This window comes from Salvelinus fontinalis, chromosome 12, assembly GCF_029448725.1.
Source record: "Salvelinus fontinalis isolate EN_2023a chromosome 12, ASM2944872v1, whole genome shotgun sequence".
NCBI classification, from domain to species: Eukaryota; Metazoa; Chordata; class Actinopteri; order Salmoniformes; family Salmonidae; genus Salvelinus; species Salvelinus fontinalis.
The window spans coordinates 3,388,318-3,408,061 of record NC_074676.1 but is presented as its reverse complement, the minus strand read 5'-3'; the positions used below and the strand labels follow the sequence as shown (position 1 = coordinate 3,408,061).

The following is a 19,744-nucleotide window of genomic DNA, read 5'->3' as shown; positions in this document are numbered from 1 at the left end:
ACATTTACATAATTATTCAGACCCTTTACTCAGAACATTGTTGAAGCACCTTTAGTAGCGATTACAGCCTTGAGTCTTTTTGTGTATGACGCTACAACCTTGGCACACCTGTATTTGGGAGTTCCTACCATTCTTCTCTGTAGATGCTCTCATGCTCTGTCAGGTTGGATGGGGAGTGTCGCTGCACAGCTATTTTCAGGTCTCTCCAGAGATCAGTTTCAAGTCCCGGCTCTGGCTGGGCCACTCAAGGACAATCAGAGACTTCCCGAAGCCACTCCTGTGTTATCTTGGCTATGTGCTTAGGGTCGTTGTCCTGTTGGAAGGTGAACCTTCGCCCCAGTCTGAGGTCCTGAGCACTCTGGAGCAGGTTTTCATCAATTATCTCTCTGTCCTTTGCTTCGTTCATCTTTCCCTTGATCCTGACTAGTCTCCCAGTCATGCCGCTGAAAAACATCCCCACAGCATGATGCTGCCACCACCAGATTTTCTTCAGACGTTACACTTGACATTCAAGCCAAATAGTTCAATCTTGGTTTCATCAGACCAGATAATCTTATTTCTCATGGTCTGAGAGTCATTTCAATGCCTTTTGGCAAACTCCAAGCGGGCTGTCATGTGCCTTTTACTGAGGAGTGGCTTGTGTCTGGCCACTCTACCATATTGGTGGAGTGCTGCAGAGATGGTTGCCCTTCTGGAAGGTTCTCCCATGTCCACAGAGGAACTCTGGAGCTCTGTCAGAGTGACCATCGGGTTCTTGGTCACCTCCCTTTTTTCTTTATTTATTTCACCTTTATTTAAACAGGTAGGCCAGTTGAGAACAAGTTCTCATTTACAACTGCGACCTGGCCAAGATAAAGCAAAGCAGTGCTTCAAAAACAACAACACAGTGTTACACATAAACAAACGTAAAGGCAATAACTCAATAGAAAAATCTATGTACAGTTTTTGCAAATGTTGACGATTAGGCCATAGAGGTGAAATAATTACAATTTAGCATTAACACTGGAGTGATAGATGTGGAGAGCAAAAAGATAAATAACAATATGGGGATGAGGTAGTTGGGTGTGCTATTTACAGATTTGCTGTGTACAGGTACAGAGATCGGTAAGCTGCTCTGACAGCTGATGCTAAAAGTTAGAGAGGGGGATATAAGTCTCCAGCTTCAGTGATTTCTGCAATTCATTCCAGTCATTGGCAGCAGAGAACTGGAAGGAAAGGCAGCCAAAGAAAGTGTTGGCTTTGGGGATGACCAGTGAAATATACCTGCTGGTGCGCGTGCTACGGTGGGTGTTGCTATGGTGGCCAGTGAGCTGAGATAAGGCGGGGCTTTACCTAGCAAAGATGACCTGGAGCCAGTGGGTTTGGCGACTAATATGTAGCGAGGGCATACAGGTCGCAGTGGTGGGTAGTATATGGAGCTTTGGTGACAAAACGGATGGCACTGTGATAGACTACATCCAGTTTGCTGAGTAGAGTGTTTGAGGCTATTTTGTTAATGACATCACCGAAGTCAAGGATCGGTATGATGGTCAGTTTTACGAGGGTATGTTTGTCAGCATGAGTGAAGGAGGCTTTGTTGCGAACTAGGAAGCCGATTCCAGATTTAATTTTGGATTGGAGATGCTTAATGTGAGTCTGGAAGGAGAGTTTACAGTCTAACCAGACACCTAGGTATTTGTAGCTGTCCACATATTCTAAGTCAGAACCGCCCAGACTGGTGATGCTGGTCAGGCGGGCGGGTGCGGGCAGCAATCAGTTGAAGAGCATGCATTTAGTTTTACTTGCATTTAAAAGCAGTTGGAGGCCACGGTAGGAGTGTTGTATTGCATTGAAGCTTGTTTGGAGGTTTGTTAACATAGTGTCCAAAGATGTATACAGAATGGTGTCGTCTGCGTAGCGGTGGATCAGAGAATCACCAGCAGCAAGAGCGACATCATTGATATATACAGAGAAAAGAGTCGGCCCGAGAATTGAACCCTGTGGCACCCCCATAGAGACCCCCATAGAGACTGCCAGAGGTCCGGACAACAGGCCCTCCGATTTGACACACTGAACTCTATCTGAGAAGTAGTTGGTGAACCAGGCGAGGCAGTCATTTGATGAGGGCTATTGAGTCTGCCGATATGAATAAGGTGATTGACAGAGTCGAAAGCCTTGGCCGGGTCGATGAAGACAGCTGCACAGGACTGTGTTTTATCGATGGTGGTTATGATATCGTTTAGGACCTTGAGCAGGGCTGAGGTGGATAATTTTAGAAAGAGAGGGTCCAGATTGTCTAGCCCAGCTGATTTTAAGGGATCCAGATTTTGCAGCTCTTTCAGAACATCAGCTGTCTGGATTTGGGTGAAGGAGAAGCAGGGGGGCTTGGGAAAGTTTCTGCAGGGGGTGCTGAGCTGTTGGCTGGGGTAGGGGTAGCCAGGTGGAAAGCATGGCCAGCCGTAAAAAAAAAAGCTTTTTGAAATGATCGATTATCGTAGATATATTGGTGGTAACAGTGTTTCCTAGCCTCAGTGCAGTAAGCAGCTGGGAGGAGGTGGTCTTATTCTACATGGACTTTATAGTGTCCCATAACTGTTTGGAATTAGTGCTACAGGATGCAAACTTCTGTTTGAAAAGGCTAGCCTTAGCTTTCCTAACTGACTGTGTATATTGGTTCCTGACATCCCTGTAAAGTTGCATATCTCGGGGGCTATTCGATGCTAATGCAGAACGCCACAGGATCTTTTTGTGCTGGTAAAGGGAAGTTAAGACGGGCGAATCAAGGGCTATATCTGTTCCATTACGGACGCAGGCAATGAGGCAGTGATCGCTGAGATCCTGGTTGAAGACAGCAGCGGTGTATTTAGAGGGCAAGTTGGTCAAGATGATATCTAAGAGTTACAGATTTAGGGTTGTACCTGATAGGTTCCTTGATAATTTGTGTGGGATTGAGGGCATCTAGCTTAGATTGTAGGACGGCCGGGGTGTTAAGCATATCCCAGTTTAGGTCACCTAACAATACGAACTCTGAAGATAGATGGGGGGCAATCAGTTCACATATGGTGACCAGGGCATAGCTCCCTGACCAAGGCCCTCTCCCCCGATTGCTCAGTTTCAGAAGAAAGGTCTTTTTTTCCCCTGGCCATTTTGAGCCTCTAATGGAACCCACAAATGCTGATGCTCCAGATGCTCAACTAGTCTAAAGAAGGCCAGTTTTATTGCTTCTTTAATCAGAACAACAGTTTTTAGCTGTGCTAACATAATTGCAAAAGGGTTTTCTAATGATCAATTAGCCTTTTAAAATGATAAACTCTATTAGCTAACACAACGTGCCATTGGAACACAAAAAATCTGCCGTTTCCAGCTACAGTAGTCATTCACAACATTAAGAGTGTTGTCACTGTATTTCTGATCAATTAGATTTTATTTTAATGGACAAAAAATGTGCTTTTCTTTCAATAACAAGGACATTTATAAGTGGCCACAAACTTTTGAATGGTAGTCTATGTAAATAAGCCATTTTATTTTTTCCATTTATTTATTTATTTATTTATTTTCGCTTTGCCATTATGGAGTATTGTGTGTAGATTGTTGAGGGATAAATAAATTGAATACATTTTAGAAGAAGGCTGCAACGTAACAAAATTATCAATGGGTCTGAATACTTACCGAATGCGCCGTATGTACCTCTGTGATTGATTATGATTGACTATGCGCAAAAGTGAATTGAATTGTTTCCACACCCACCATGTATGAAATGTGTATATTCTGGGATGTGAGCTCTCAGTCTGTTTGACCTGATGAATATCCATTTCGGATGGACTTGTTGTCCATAAAGAAGTGAATTTGGAGCATAAACAGTGTGCGGGCCTTCCTGTTCTTTACATCCATTCTTCATTAGCCCAGCACCTACGTTTCTAAAGATGTGCGTATGACCACAAACTTTTCTGTAAGGCACATGGACCATAAAGTATCCTTCTTCTCCTTCCCAAGGTGACAGAGCAACTGAAGATTGAGAAGGAGTCGCGAGACGACAATGTGGTCGAGTACCTGAAACTGGTGAACAGTGTCGACAAGCAGCAGGTGTTTACCTTTTAACTTTTTAACGGTTGTACTTTCTTTTCTTTCTTGCACTCGCACTCACACTTGTATTTTATTACTAGCATTTATTTAGCTGCAGCTAGGGGCTATTTCGAAGAATAGAACCTGATTGCTAAATGTCCCCCTTATGTAAATGTTGATGCAGGTGGGGCGCATCAAGCATGTGTTTGAGAAGAAGAACCAGAAGTCGGCTCACAGCATTGCCCACATGCAGAAAAAGCTTGAGCAGTATCATAAGAAGATGAAGGACAGCAGTGAGAAGGACGCCAGCTCCAAACACCACAGCATCTCTAAGGAGAGCTCAAAGGACATGCTGAGCCACACCATGAGCAACGTGAGCAGTGGTAGTGGACGACACCCACTGGACAAGATCAAGACAGTAGGGCCTGGTGTCTCGCTCTCGCCACCCTTCTTTTTCAGCAAGCCCCGGGACTTTGCCAACCTCATCAGGTACTGATGCAGTGTTCCATGCTGACCATGTGCTCTAACCTCTGTCGGTGTGTGTGTGTATACGCAGTGGATAACCCAGAAGGATTGATTTAGGGTGTCAGACAGAAGAAGCAGCTGGTCTTATCGCACACCCTCAGTGGATATGGATTCATCAGGCCACCATAGGACACAGATTTGTTAATCTATGACGATAGATAATACAAGTTAATCTTTCTTTTTTCTCTTTTTCTTCAGGAACAAGTTTGGCAGTGCCGACAACATCGCTCACCTGAAGACCTACCTCGACACACCCTCTCCCTTCCACTCTGAAGGAACTGGGCGGGCCTTGAGTGGGAGCGCCACCTTAGTGGGTGGGAAGACCCCTGCCGCCACACCCACGCCCAAGTACACCAGCGATGACGAATGTTCCTCGGGCACGTCCCTGTCGGCGGACAGCAACGGGAACGCAATGGCTCTGGGCGTTGGCCTGGGTCTAGAAGTGGGTGTCGGGGCGGGGATGACCCCAGGACAGATCCTGGAGTCTGGGGACAGCCAGGAGAGGCTGGGCCTGACCACGGAGGAGGTTAGGGAGATCAGGGAGGCCCAGGGGCAGCTGGAGGAGGACATGGAGGGATTCAGGACCCAGTTCAAGAAAGACTACAACTTCATCACCCAAACGCTACAAGAGGAGAGATACAGGTCAGGTCACAGTTATATACACTATACAGTGCATTCGGAAAGTTTTCAGACTCCATGACTTTTTTCAATTTTTTTTATGTTACAGCCTTATTTTAAAATGTATTAAATAATTTTTTACCTCATCAATCTACACACAATAACTTATAACGACAAAACAAAAACAGTTTTTAGACATTTTTGGCAAAGTATTAAAAATAAACAGAAATACCTTATTTACATAAGTATTCAGACCCTTTGCTATGAGACTCTAAATTAAGCTCAGGTGTGCATCCTGTTTCCATTGATCATCCTTGAGATATTGCTGCAACTTGATTGTCCACCTGTGGTAAATTCAATTGATTGGACATGATTTGGAAAGGCACACATCTGTCTATATAAGGTCCCACAGTTGACAGTGCATCTAAGAGCAAAAACCAAGCCATGAGGTCGAAGGAAATGGCCGTAAAGCTCAGAGACAGGATTGTGTCGAGGCACAGGTCTGGGGAAGGGTACCAAAACATTTCTGCAGTATTGAAGGTCCCCAAGAACACAGTGGCCTCCATAATTCTTAAATGGAAGAAGTTTGGAACCACCAAGACTCTTCCTAGAGCTGGTCGTCCTGCCAAACTGTGAAATTGGGGGAGAAGGGCCTTGGTCAGGGAGGTGGCCAAGAACCCCATGGTCACTCTGACAGAGCTCTAGAGTTCCTCTGTGGAGATTAGACCTTCCAGAAGGACCACCATCTCTGCAGCACTCCACCAATCAGGCCTTTATGGTAGAGCGGCCAGACGGAAGTCACTCCTGAGTACAATGCACATGACAGCCCACATGGAGTTTGCCAAAACGCACCTAAAGGACTCTCAGACCATGAGAAACAAGATTCTCTGGTCTGATGAAACCAAGATTGAAAAATTTGGAATGAATGCCAAGCGTCACGTCTGAAGGAAACCTGGCACCATCCCTACCGGGATGGTGGCAGCCTGTTGGTGGTAGCATTATGCTGTTGGGATGTTTTTCAGAAGCAGGGACTGGGAGACTATTCAGGATCAAGGGAAAGATGAATGGAGCAAAGTACAGAGAGATCCGTGATTGAAAACTTGCTCCAGAGCGCTCAGGACCTCAGACTGGGGCGAAGGTTCAGAGGATCTTGAGAGGATTTACGGAGAAGATTGGGAGAAACTACCCAAATACAGGTGTGCCAAGCTTGTAGCGTCATACCCTAGAAGACTTGAGGTTGTAATCGCTGACAACGGTGCTTCAACAAAGTACTGAGTCTGAATACTTATGTACAGTTGAAGTCGGAGGTTTACATACACTTATGTTGTAGTCATTAAAACTCGTTAGGACATCTACTTTGTGCATGACACAAGTAATTTTTCCAACAATTGTTTACAGACAGATTATTTCACTTATAATTCACTGTATCACAATTCCAGGAGGTCAGAAGTTTACATACACTAAGTTAACTGTGCCTTTAAACAGCTTGGAAAATTCCAGAAGATGATGTCATGGCTTTAGAAGATGATAGGCCAATTGACATCAATTGAGTCAATTGAAGGTGTACCTGTGGATGTATTTCAAGGCCTACCTTCAAACTCAGTGCCTCTTTGCTTGACATCATGGGAAAATCAAAAGAAATTAGCCAAGACCTCAGAAAAAAAATGTAAACATCCACAAGTCTGGTTCATCCTTGGGAGCAATTTCCAAATGCCTGAAGGTCCCACGTTCATCTGTACAAACAATAGTACGCAAGTATAAACACCATGGGACCATGCAGCCGTCATACCACTCAGGAAGGAGATGCGTTCTGTCTCCTAGAGATGAACGTACTTTGGTGCGAAAAGTGCAAATCAATCCCAGAACAACGGCAAAGGACCTTGTGAAGATGCTGGAGGAAACAGGTACAAAAGTGTATATATCCACAGTAAAACGAGTCCTATATCGACATAACCTGAAAGGCCGCTCAGCAAGGAAGAAGACACTGCTCCAAAATCGTCATAAAAAAACCAGACTACGGTTTGCAACTGCACATGGGGACAAAGATCGTACTCTTTGGAGAAATGTCCTCTGGTCTGATGAAACAAAAATAGAACTGTTTGGGCATAATGACCATTGTTATGTTTGGTGGACAAAGGGGGAGTCTTGCAAGCCGAAGAACACCATCCCAACCGTGAAGCACGGGGGTGGCAGCATCATGTTGTGTGGGTGCTTTGCTGCAGGAGGGACTGGTGCACTTCACAAAATAAATGGGGAAATGATGTGGATATATTGAAGCAACATCTCAAGACATCAGTCAGGAAGTTAAAGCTTGGTCGGAAATGTGTCTTCCAAATGGACAATGACCCCAAGCATGCTTCCAAAGTTGTGGCAAAATGACCCACTGGGAGTTTGATGAAAGAAATAAACACTGAAATAAATAATTCTCTCTACTATTATTCACATTCTTAAAATGAAGTGGTGATCCTAACTGATCTACGGCAGGGAATTTTTACTAGGATTAAATGTCAGGAATTGTGAAAAACTGAGTTCAAATGTATTTGGCTAAGGTGTATATAAACTTCCGACTTCAACTGTAAATGTGATATTTCTGGTGGGTTTTTGGCGAAAATGTCTAAAAACCTGTTTTCGCTTTGTCATTGTGGGGTTTTGTGTGTAGATTGCTGAGGGGAAAAAACGATTTAATCAATTTTAGAATAAGGCTGTAACGTAACAACATGTGGGGAAAAAGTCAAGGTGCCTGAATACTTTCCGAAGGCACTATATATTGAAAAGTATGTGGACACTCCTTCAAATTAGTGGATTCGGTTATTTCAGCCACACCCGTTGCTGACAGGTGTAGAAAATCGAGCACACAGCCTTGCAATCTCAATAGACGAACATTGGCAGTAGAATGGCCTTACTGAAGAGCTCAGCGACTTTCAACGTGGCACCGTCATAGAATGCCACCTTTCCAACAAGTCAGTTTGTCAGTATTCTCGTTCTAGGTTTACGTAATTTCTAGCTACAGACTAGTAATACGACGTCTAGAATTTCTCTTATTCTGTAGTGATCGATAGTCTCAGCGTTTAACCATTTGCAACCTTAGCTTACACCGTGGTATGCGTGGTCTTAACCATTTGTGACGTCTGGCTTACCGTGGGTCTCTTTGGAATGAAATGTACATTTCGTTACGGGTGTTTTTATACATTTCAGAGAAAGGGGCGGTTCCATGACACCTGGTATAATGGCTGGCCTCACGGGGGCGTGACCACTGACTAGTTAAACTTTACATGGAAGACAATTCTCTCATTTTAAAGGTTGACATCACATTACATCATTTCACAAATAGTCTCATCTTTACTCATTCATTTTATACAAGAATTAGATGCAAACCCCATAATTGAGAAATGTACACATTCAGAGGTACAGTTATGTGTGTTTCCTGTCCTTCATGAGATCACCAAATGAAACACACTCAACATGACTGTTCCATAAGTGGCCAGAGATCATTCCCACATTCTCAAAAGTAGACATAATGTTAAATTCTCCCATTTTGGGGATTTAGGAGTTTGACCAAGTCTTTTTTTGTTCTCTCTAGTCTCTCTACCTCCATAATGCATTGCAGTTTCTACCTGGTATTTATGACCTGAGGTAATAAACCTGGTTTAGGAGAGAGAGTGAGTGAGGGGGGGGCCACGTCATGGCAGTATACCACACAATAGTATTGTATTGCATCTCTATGGATCAATCATTGTCTATAATTCTATTTCACGGTAGCTATGAGAATGACCAATTTTAGTGTCTATGTAATTCTATTTCCTGGTAAGTATGACCAATCACAGTGTATATATAATTGTATTTCCTGGTAGGTGTGAGCGGTTGGAGGACCAGCTGAATGATCTGACTGAGCTCCACCAGGCTGAGACAGCCGACCTGAAACAGGAGCTGGCCAGCATTGAGGAGAGAGTGGCCTACCAAGCCTACGAGAGGGCGAGAGACATACAGGTACTGTACACACACACTGGTGCATTGCTACTGGCATCATCAGCGCAATGACAGCAGCTAGCTGTTCCCATAGACTTCCAGTCATAGAGCCAATGACTATCAATTTAAAGAAATATATATTTGAAAAATTACATCATATTTTTTGCTGTGTTTCCCCTATAAATTAATATAGGAAATATAATATACACACAATCTAGATTACTCTCTAAACTGCTTTTATTTGAAACAAATCCCATTGCTTCTATGTTGAAATTGAATTCTGAACCCAAAGGCGATGTTTTCTAGACAGGGTTTATCAACCACGTTCCTCCCTCCCTCCCTCTCTCTCTCCCCCTCTCCCTCCCCTTCTACAGGAGGCCCTAGAGTCATGCCAGACGCGGGTCTCTAAACTAGAGCTCCAGCAGCAGCAGCAACAAACCGTACAGCTTGAGTCCCGTGATGCCAGGGTGCTTCTGGGTAAAAGCATCAACATCATGCTCGCCATCGTCACCGTGATCCTTGTATGCGTCTCCACGGCCGCCAAGTTCGCCGCGCCCCTACTGCGGAGCCGTCGTCACGTGATGGGCACCTTCCTGGGCATGTGTCTGTTGGCGTTGTTCTGGAGGAACTGGGAGAATCTACAGTGTGCTGTGGAGAGGGTCCTGGTGCCAGCCTGAGGGGGGACAATAGTCTAATGCTGTCCATGTCACTCACTGCAACAAATGATCTACGGACTGATCTCAGAACTCCAACAAAACAGCCTATTGATGTAGTAAAATGCAGAAGGTGCTTAATGCAAAAGAAGTCCGATGGGGGGGAAACGGAGCTAGCAGAGCATGGTCACTGACTGGTTAATCGCATCACCTAGAATAACACTGAATATCAAGACAATGTGGGGTGAATGAACACACAATGACTGACATAACAACAGAAACTACAACCACACTGCTCGAGAATGTTGTAATCCTTGATCAATGTCGTTTCTTGCAATTGTAAGGTTTCAATCGATGCTCCCAGAAACAAGTCTCGCAGTGTTAAGTCCATCATGAGAGACGACTGACTTCAATATATAGGTTCTCCATTGGTCAGAAGAGGGGATGCTGTCCAGAAAACACTACAACAAATAATGTCCAGATAGTTAGATCACGTGCATAGTGCCGAAGAATTGCGATAGAGCAAGCATGATTGGGGAAAGATGGGAGCTGGGTAAAGCATGGTTACTAACTGACTGACTGTTCATTTATATATTGTTGGATCACAATCTCCAATGTCTCTGACAGGGTTGGTAGGTTGGTCACGGCACACAGTCATCAGAGGGCATGGTTGCATCACGGTTGTCTTACGGTCGCAGAGGTTCATGGTTCTTCACCCTATCCACGCCATCAATACACACACACACACAACTCAGCCTTGATGGGCGGCTCTCCCAACATTCTACTACAGAGACTACGGTCCACAATACAGGAGTCAGGGAGGTGGATATCTTGTTTTGATCTTTTATGTCTTAAGGCTTATGTCTTATAGCCAATCCTCATTCCTTCTTTATTACCTTGCCTGCAGTCAGAAGTTTGTCGGCCTTCTTTTGAAACTGTCGTCGACTTGGTTCGTTTACTTCTTTTATTGGATACATTCTAAAAGTGTTTTTTTTTTAATTTAACAACCACTTGTTTGTTTGTTGTTTTTAGGAAAGAATGTTCTCTGTTTCCCTCTAGATGGAGAAGTGACGGGATGCTGTCTGTCTGAAGGTTTGGGGTTTGGGGGATGTAAAAACAAAACATTTTTTTTTTTACTCCATATACAAACTTATACATACGAACAACACATGACAGACAGCCAAACAATGACTACATCTCATCTGCCCAGAACAGCATGCTCACACACCCATCCCTAGTGCCTGCATTATTGTTTGCCACTTGTCCTTAAACTGTATCAATTTGTTTTTCTCTATTTCAATATTTAAATAGTACCGAATGACAATAGTTATAATCAATAGATAGAGAAAGTATTTCTCGGAGAGGAGGAGGGACCGCTAAGGTTGATTGGCCAATTGAATGTTTGTTGACCTCCAAGAGGAAATAGTGAACTCTCTAGAACACTGTCACATGAGGCATTGGGTTCTTTTACTGTTCCTCTGAACCACTTTTTCTGTTCCAATGGGTGGTAGGCTAGCTAGCTCCTCTAGTACAATGAGAAGCATCTGAGCATTTGAGCAGCCCTACATACTCCACAGTGGACAGAGGACACTACAGGTTTGCTTCAAGATAAGCCATAAAAGGAGTATATTTTATGGACGTCCTGGGGGGGGGGGGGGGGTCGACTTGCATGCGGACTAGTATCTGTATGTGGAATTAACATGACAGATACGGACCATATCTAATGTTTGTTTGTTGTAATAGCATTTCCTCTAATTTGTTTGTTTGTGTTGACCTAGTCACAGACAGGGTTGTTGTTGTTTACCTGCTGCTGACTGTATGTACAGTATGAGATTTGGGTAATACTTTATTTTACGGCCCAGTTTAAGATGGTTCTAGTGTTGCAATACTCGGGTAACTTTCCCAAGACATCCATGTTTTCCAGAAATCCTGTTTGGAGGATTCCCAATTCCCTGCTTATTCCCATTTTGATTCCGGGAATCTTCCAACTGGGAATTTTGGGGAAAGTTACCGGAATTTTGCAATTATTACGTAATTACCGTTTTTAACATTTTAATTTCTAACTACAGTACCTGCTAAACGGGGGGTACAGAGATTATTTATGTTCCTCTGTTTTGATGCACCTGAAGAATTTACCTGAACATGGATTAGATTCATTACAGTCTCTTATTCATCTTCAATGCATAATAATATGATTTACCTGTTCTCATACATTATGTGCCTTCTTGTATGTGACAATTCTGTTTAAATTAAACAAAAAAATGTAGTCAACAAACCACTCCATCATATTTGAGTGAGTGGGATATTTTGTGCTTGCCTGTCGGATATTTGCCTATGGAAAAAAAATAAAAAAAAGTCAGGAATACCACCTTAGTGGTATGGATGGCAGTAATTGTCAAAATACTGAATGAACTAATGAAATAAAGTAATTATTAGTTCATTCATGTCTGCGGTTTCTCCATTGATAAAGTCGAGCTGTCAACTGTCCAGGTCTGTACTATAACCACAAGGGGGTGTAAGTGCTTCAACATAAATCCTGATGAATAGTTACCGAAACAGTGCAACAGCACCCTCGACTGGCCACGATATATCATGACATGACTCCTCTACTAAACTCTCTCCCGTCTAGTTTCCGTCTAACACTGCAGTGAATCAAGGTCTGTCTGTCTGCCCGTGGATCGATTCCAGTGTAACTATGGCAGAAATTACCCCTCTTTCTCTCTCTGTGTGTGTGTGTTGTCTCCAACAGGGCTGCCATCCATGGGTTTCGAGGGTAGTGTTGATGTTCATAGAAAGAGATGCTGCTTAGCCTGGCGGGGGGGGGGGGACAGATTTCCTCTGCCTCTGCGATGTGGGTCACCTATCTGGCAGTGCCGTGTGTGTGTGTGTGTGTTTGAGCCTGCGTGACCGAATTTGTGACTGCCTGCATGTCAGGAATAAGTGCAGAGAGAGAGAGAGGAGGAATGAGGATGGTACATAGTTGCATAAAAACATATGTATGTGTACAGTGTTCTAACTCTAGATAGATAGCAGTATCAAAAAAAGTCAAATATGAAAATAAGATATTGTAGCTAGTTGTATCTGACTGTGTGGATCACTGGTACCCATGTAATAGCTCTATCTAGCTGTATGAGGTATGGGAGCCATAGACTGGGAGGTTGGAGCTTAAAACAGCCAGCCACACACTCTCAGTGTGTGTGTGTGTTGTGTGGGTGGACTAGCTCTGGTTGGCATTGTGGAACAGCGAAGGCCTCTAGGGGAAAACACAAGCATCTCAGATGTGTATGACACAGAGAGCATGGATATGACTACGAGCTACACACACGCTCTGGGACACAGGGATTAAGAATGGGTATAAATGGGGGGGGGGGCAATCATTTCTCAATTCTCTCCAATCTGTGTTCTGTAAAGCTGCGTTTATTATGCACATAAAGAGAGCGAGCGAGCGAGAGAGAGAGCTGTCTGGATGTAACCTCATCGTTGAGTGTTTTCCATTCATTACTTCCCAGCTGTTTGTGTGTGTGTGTGTGTGTGTGTGTGTGTGTGTGTGTGTGTGTGTGTGTGTGTGTGTGTGTGTGTGTGTGTGTGTGTGTGTGTGTGTGTGTGTGTGTGTGTGTGGCTGCAGCCTACTAACTTGGCTCTGCTTCATAATGAGCTAGTAATTATCCTGGGACTTCATCAATTCTCTACAGACACACACAGAGTATACATCCCAAAAGGCACCCTATTCTCTATATAGTGCACTACTTTTGACCAGAGCCTATGGACTTCAGTGCGCCGTATAGGGAACGGGGTGCAATTTAGGACAAAGCCGCAGAGCAGAGGGGCTGGAGAGCCTCCTCAGGTTGGCATGGTGACCACAGCAGGCCAGGGGATGAGTCGGGGAAGTGAGCACTGTAAAGCGCTACTGGAGGAGAATGGGGTGAGGGCGAGATAATTTTTGGCGTAGAGAAAGTTTAGACAATGTGTGCAAAATCATTGTCAAATCAAAATAATTTGTTGATGTTACATCAATGCCATCCATTAATTTGTGTGTGTGTGTGTGTGTGTGTGTGTGTGTGTGTGTGTGTGTGTGTGTGTGTGTGTGTGTGTGTGTGTGTGTGTGTGTGTGTGTGTGTGTGTGTGTGTGTTTCTCAGATGGGAAAGTTATGACCTCGCCAAACCAACTTTCAGGCGATGATTTAAACTGCTCTGGCAGTATAAGACCCTTCCTATTTCCTGTTGATGCTGTCATAGCAACAGCACATGTTTATCTTCACCTCGCCCTCTATTATAACAACGTTTATCCCGGTTTTATTCATTATAATACAATGTATCAATGCACTTTGAAACACATGAACAAATTGTTATACACACCACAAGACATGTAATCCTACAATATACACTACATGACCAAAGGTATGTGGACACCCGTTGAACATCTCATTCCAAAACCATGGGCATTAATATGGAGGTGTTCCCCCTTTGCTGTTATAACAGTCTCCACTCTTCTGGGAAGGCTTTCCACTAGATGTTGGAACATTGCTGCAGGGACTTGCTTCCATTCAGCCACAAGAGCATTAGTGAGATTGGGCACCGATGTTGGGCGATTAAGCCTGTCTTGCAGTCGGGCGTTCCAATTCATTCCAAAGGTGTTCGATGGGCTTGAGGTCAGGGCTCTTTGCAGGACAATCAAATTCTTCCACACCAATCTCGACAAACCATTTCTGTATGGACCTCGCTTTGTGCACGGGGACATTGTCATGCTGAAACAGGAAAGGGCCTTCCCCAAACTGTTGCCACAAAATCGTCTAGAATGTAATTTTTTGCTGTAACGCTAAGATTTCCCTTCACTAGAACTAAGGGGCCTAGCCCGAACCATGAAAAACAGCCCCAGGCCATTATTCCTCCTCCACCAAACTTTACAGTTGGAACTATGTATTGGGGCAGGTAGTGTTCTCTTGGCATCCGCCAAACCCAGATTCGTCCGTCGGACTGCCAGATGGTGAAGCGTGATTCATCACTCCAGAGAATGCTTTTCCACTGCCTCAGAGTCCAATAGCGTCGAGCTTTACACCACTCCAGCAGACGCTTGGCGTTACAGTTATTGTGCTGACGTCGCTTCCAGAGGCAGTTTGGAACTCGTAGTGAGTGTTGCAACCGAGGCGCTGTTCTGTAAGCTTGTGTGGCCTACCACTTCGCGGGTGAGCCGTTGTTGCTCCTAGACATTTCCTCTTCACAATAACAGTACTTGCGGTTGTCCGGGGCAGCTTTAGCAGGGTAGAACATTTGACAAACTGACTTGTTGGAAAGGTGGCATCCTATGACAGTGCCATGATGAAAGTCACTGAACTCTTCAGTAATGCCATTCTACTGCCAATGTTTGTCTATGGAGAGTGCATGGCTCTGTGCTCGATTTTATAGACCTGTCAGCAACGGATGTGGCTGAAATAGCCGAATCCATTCATTTGAAGGGGTGTCCACATATGTTTGTACATATAGTGTATGTATGCTTGAGTGACCATGCAAGATTTACATTTCACAAGTTCCCAAGGATCACAGTGATCTTCCTCAACTAACACACATGATATCAAATGATGTTTTCTGTGGAAGTATTTGATCAGTAAGAACCCTGAATTGTTACATAACCCATAACCCAACAGAGCACTTCTTTAAAATGCCCTAATTCAAAGGCACCTCAGATTTGCTGCTTTAGTTGCTTAGCAACCATCCAGCTCCACAGCTATGCTTGAAGCTAAAACAGCAGCAGCAGCAGCACAGTTTTCCTAAGCAGTAGATTGTATGCTGGGTGAATGTGCATCACTGTAGTTTTGAACCCAAAGGTTGGATTACATGTATTAGCTAATGTAACATTGTGAAACGTTTATTTTACTCGTTCCATGTAAAAAAAGTTGATTGTGCAGGTGTAAATAAATAGCCCGCTGGCCTAACGTCATGTATCCAGGGGAACAGCATGTCACACCCATGTTCATGGTCAATATTTCCTCGATTTGTGTCGGGACTATATGTTGTGGAATGATTAAATAGTATGAATAAATTAATCAAAATTTAAAAATAAAAAAAATATGAAAATATGTCAATCATTATTTGAATATGTCGGTAACCCGTTGTATACAAGTGATAATGCCATAAAGGCCGGTGTTTGGAGGATATATTGGCACGGTTTGCCAGCCCGAGACAGTCTCGAACATAACAACACGCATGCCAATATATCCTCCAAACACCGGCTCATTATCACAAACCATACAAACTATACATTCCATCATCATCTCTGCATGTTAAAACACATCGACAAAACAAAGACCACAGTATGTTTGGCCGAGAGGATACGAGGAGAACTCTTTCCCCTCCTTATGACCTCACAATGGGGAACATTCTCTCTGGGAATATTCTCTTGGCCTTCCAGGACAAACACGTTCTCTTCTCTCTGAGAAACACTGACTACCACTGCATGAAGTCAACATTCCTAACCTCCCGTCAGTCCCCTGGCTCTGCTGTGGCTGTGGCTGTTCAGACGTAGAAATAGAGCAGGAAAAGTCCCTCAGACCATGACAATCTAACAGTACATTCATGGATACACCCAATATGGCTGACATGGTATTTATGATGCATATTATTGCCTAACTTCTCCTGCCAATGCTGTGGCTGCGGCTGTTCAATCCATGAAAGCCCATCAGACCATGACAATCTGACAGTAAATTCAATATGGCTGTCATGGTTTTTGTGATGCATAGAATTGCTTATATTTTTATAGTTCAGTTTACACAGAGATACATCTTATGCCCTATTCACATGGGACTAGTATTACCATAGAACGTCGGTTTTGTAATAATTACCCCAGCATGTCTGTTTTTTTCAGTGCACGATTCGGACGGGATTAGTTTTACCAAACTGCCCCTGTGTGTGTCTGTGGCAACCACTTCCTCATCTGACGGTACATCTGTTTGAGGAAACAGACACGTGGAATTGATGAAACTGGTTCTAAAGAGACATCAATCTTTCTGTCTGTTGTTGAATTTCCTTGTCTCATTGACTCTTGGATCTTGTTTTCTGTCCTTATCTCACACACACACACACACACACACACACACACACACACACACACACACACACACACACACACACACACACACACACACCAAAATATTTATATGCACTCCATTTACAGACAGTTCTGTCACATCGCATCACATGCACTGTCACATCAGCACTGTCACATCACATGCACTGTCACGTCACATGCACGTGTTTGTTTCTCAGTGCTGTACAGATATAGGAAAACATGTTGTTTTGAACACTTTTCTCATTCACATAAAACATGCTGCTTGATTCATGTGTGAGCACTTCCTGCTTTGTGGACAGTGTTGTGATATGAACATCCTCTGGTGAGGGAGGGAGGCCAACGAGGAGTTAAGCCCTCTTTCTTCTCTTCTACTCTCTTCTCATCTAGTCCTCCAGAGTCATATTTTCAGACTCTGTCTCACGGCACAATTCTGGCTTGTTGCGTAGATAAGCTGCCATATGTGAGATAGACAGTCGTAGATAAGCAGCCAGATGTGAGTGAGAGAAAGAAAAGAAGGAGGAAGAAAGAGAGGAGGGGTGAGGGGAGGATGTATACTTGAGAAGCGTTTTTTAGAATGAGAGCTGTTCGTTAGCAGTAAACACGAGAGAAAGAGAGAAACTCAAACCGGGGGAGGGGAAAGGAACAATGGAGGGGTAATGATCAGCAATCTACGGAGCTAGCTGTCAGCCTCCACAGCCACACACATGCAAATTATATTTTGCCTAATCCTAAACCTAACCTTAAATCTAAAATAGCATCTTTCCTTTTGGTGGACCGGTGAAATGTCCTCACATTTTCTTTGTTTTACTATCCTTGTGAGGACTTTTGCTATCCAAAAGGATAGTAAAGTTAAACCACAAACACACATTGCTGAGAGATTACTGTTTTTCTAGGTCGGTTCAGTTTTGGTTTGATTATTAAAAAATCATCACGTAAATGCATTATAAAATAACATATGTAAGTGTTTTAAAATGGACATACCGTGTATCGTTTAGATATTTTGACTTTTAGGCCTCTTTTAGGTACATAAAAACATATATATAAAAATATATAGAATTTGGCTTTACTTCTATATAGCCCATAGAAACACATTGAATAGGACGTTCTTAAAATGACAAGGAAGACAGTCAAAAGAAAAATAATAAGGAATAAGGTTGTGAAGTGTCTGTCCTATATCTAGGAGATATAAGAAAGTTCAGGAAATATAGACTTTTTTTACAAATATTTAACCCTTTATTTTTTTTTGTATGGGTTACCTTCAGACGAGCGTTCATGAGAGTCTCCCCTTTCCACATATTCGTTTGTGGCTCAAACGGTTCAGACGCTACAGACAAATTGGCACATCAGCTTTACCAACTTCAGATGAGTCCTGTGACACTTGTTGGGCTCGTAGAGCAGAAAGGATAATCCTGTAGTAGTAATGGCCAAACCGTTCAGAGGCTACAGATGTTTTCATGAGAAGACCAACTTTCGGGATGCCTTATGGTCTGACAAACATCACTATAGCTCGGCCACCTTCCACCGCAGATGCGGAAGGCCGACATAGGCGGATGATGTGGATTGGCTGATATCTCTAGCTTAAACTGACAGATTCTGATGGGGATTTTTGTATTATGTTTCTTAGATTGGCGCACTGGTGCAAATTTTAATAACTGAACCCCCACCGAAATGTTGGTTAATCGCTCAGCAAAAAAAAAACACACACACACACACACACACACACACACACACACACACACACACACACACACACACACACACACACACACACACACACACACACACACACACACACACACAGTCTGGATCTCATTATAAGTAAATGTGGGTCCGTGTGTGTGTGAGCGGGAGAGAGCAAGAGGGAGTGCTGAAGAGCTTTCAGAACTTCGGCGCACACACACCACTGTGCAAAATCAGTTGTAGAAAAAAAAGGGAAGGAGACAGAGAGACGGAGGTTGTTGTTTGGAAAAACTGCATATTTTTTCTTTCATTATGCTCCTCCCCTCTGCTCTCTCTGCATCTCTCTCTCCCACGCTACCGAGAAGAGAGCAGAGGCTTCAGCTCCCTGGAACTCTCCACTACTAAGGTATTGACTGTGTGTGTAGTGTCTGTTTGTTTGGGTGTGTGTGTGTGTCTGTGTAGTGTCTGTTTGTTTGTGTGTGTGTGTTCTTGCCAGCGTCTGTGCTGTCTTTCAGCTCTTTCCGTGTGTTTTGTCTCTGCCTGCAGCTGAGGTGGGCGTGTGGAGGAGTTCACTGACCATCTCGCCTACTCTCTATCTTCCCCCATCATTCTTGTTCTCTCTCTTTTGTTCTCTCTCTTGTTCTCTCTCTCTCTCTGCAATTGCAGGGAGGTCATGGATGGACTGCGATTACCTCCACTCATAGAGGATGCGCTGGAATTTACAGGTCTGTGCCCTCGTTGCCAGTGTGTGTGTGCAAATTGTTTGTTGAGTATCTGTTTACGAGTGTATGTATTTATGCAGGGGTGTCATACCCCCACCCCCCCCAAAAAAAAAATCTGAGGGGGCCCAAAGTACATGAGGATGGCTGGGGGTGGTCCTATGAGGATGGCTAGCTCCTCCGTGTGTGGAAGTTGGAGAGTTTAGCAATTTTTCAAACAACTGAAACAGTTTTTTACTGCAACCGAGAGCCATAATCATTATGCTTAATTATATGTAAAAAAATATGTTTATTTTTCTGAATATCTAACCATACCTCTTGAGCTGACTGTCCTGACTGGTGGTTATTGTTTAAAAGAAACAAAATGTGACCGACCGGCTCGATTTGGTCTTATTTTGCAAAGTTTGAAATGGTGTTTTCTGCAAGTAGAGACTCAGAGCTAGAAAATTGTATATCATACACTACATATGAGGAACAAT

At 43.6% G+C, this 19,744-nt stretch overlaps 2 protein-coding genes across 9 annotated transcripts in view; both read left to right on the top strand.

Moving 5' to 3' along the window:
- Window positions 1-12,629, top strand: part of LOC129866638 (transmembrane and coiled-coil domain protein 3-like) — a 47,532-nt gene extending 34,903 nt beyond the window's left edge. For all 3 annotated transcript variants that reach the window (XM_055939406.1, XM_055939405.1, XM_055939407.1), the window contains 5 exons: window positions 3,973-4,062; window positions 4,226-4,530; window positions 4,765-5,208; window positions 9,036-9,171; window positions 9,525-12,629. In XM_055939406.1, the coding sequence (XP_055795381.1) occupies window positions 3,973-4,062; window positions 4,226-4,530; window positions 4,765-5,208; window positions 9,036-9,171; window positions 9,525-9,827 (1,278 nt within the window). In that variant the 3' untranslated portion in view covers window positions 9,828-12,629. The remainder of the gene's footprint in view (window positions 1-3,972; window positions 4,063-4,225; window positions 4,531-4,764; window positions 5,209-9,035; window positions 9,172-9,524) is intronic.
- Window positions 12,630-18,722: 6,093 nt separating this feature from the next.
- The window catches only part of LOC129866636 (coiled-coil domain-containing protein 136-like), a 46,957-nt gene continuing 45,935 nt past the window's right edge, over window positions 18,723-19,744 (top strand). For 3 of the 6 annotated variants that reach the window (XM_055939399.1, XM_055939402.1, XM_055939403.1), the window contains exons 1-2: window positions 18,724-18,952; window positions 19,213-19,271. In XM_055939399.1, coding sequence (XP_055795374.1) covers window positions 19,220-19,271 — 52 coding nt within the window. In that variant the 5' untranslated portion in view covers window positions 18,724-18,952; window positions 19,213-19,219. Of the gene's footprint in view, window positions 18,953-19,212; window positions 19,272-19,744 lie in introns of all 6 variants that reach the window. The other 3 variants (XM_055939398.1, XM_055939404.1, XR_008761507.1) reach the window with 3 other exon arrangements.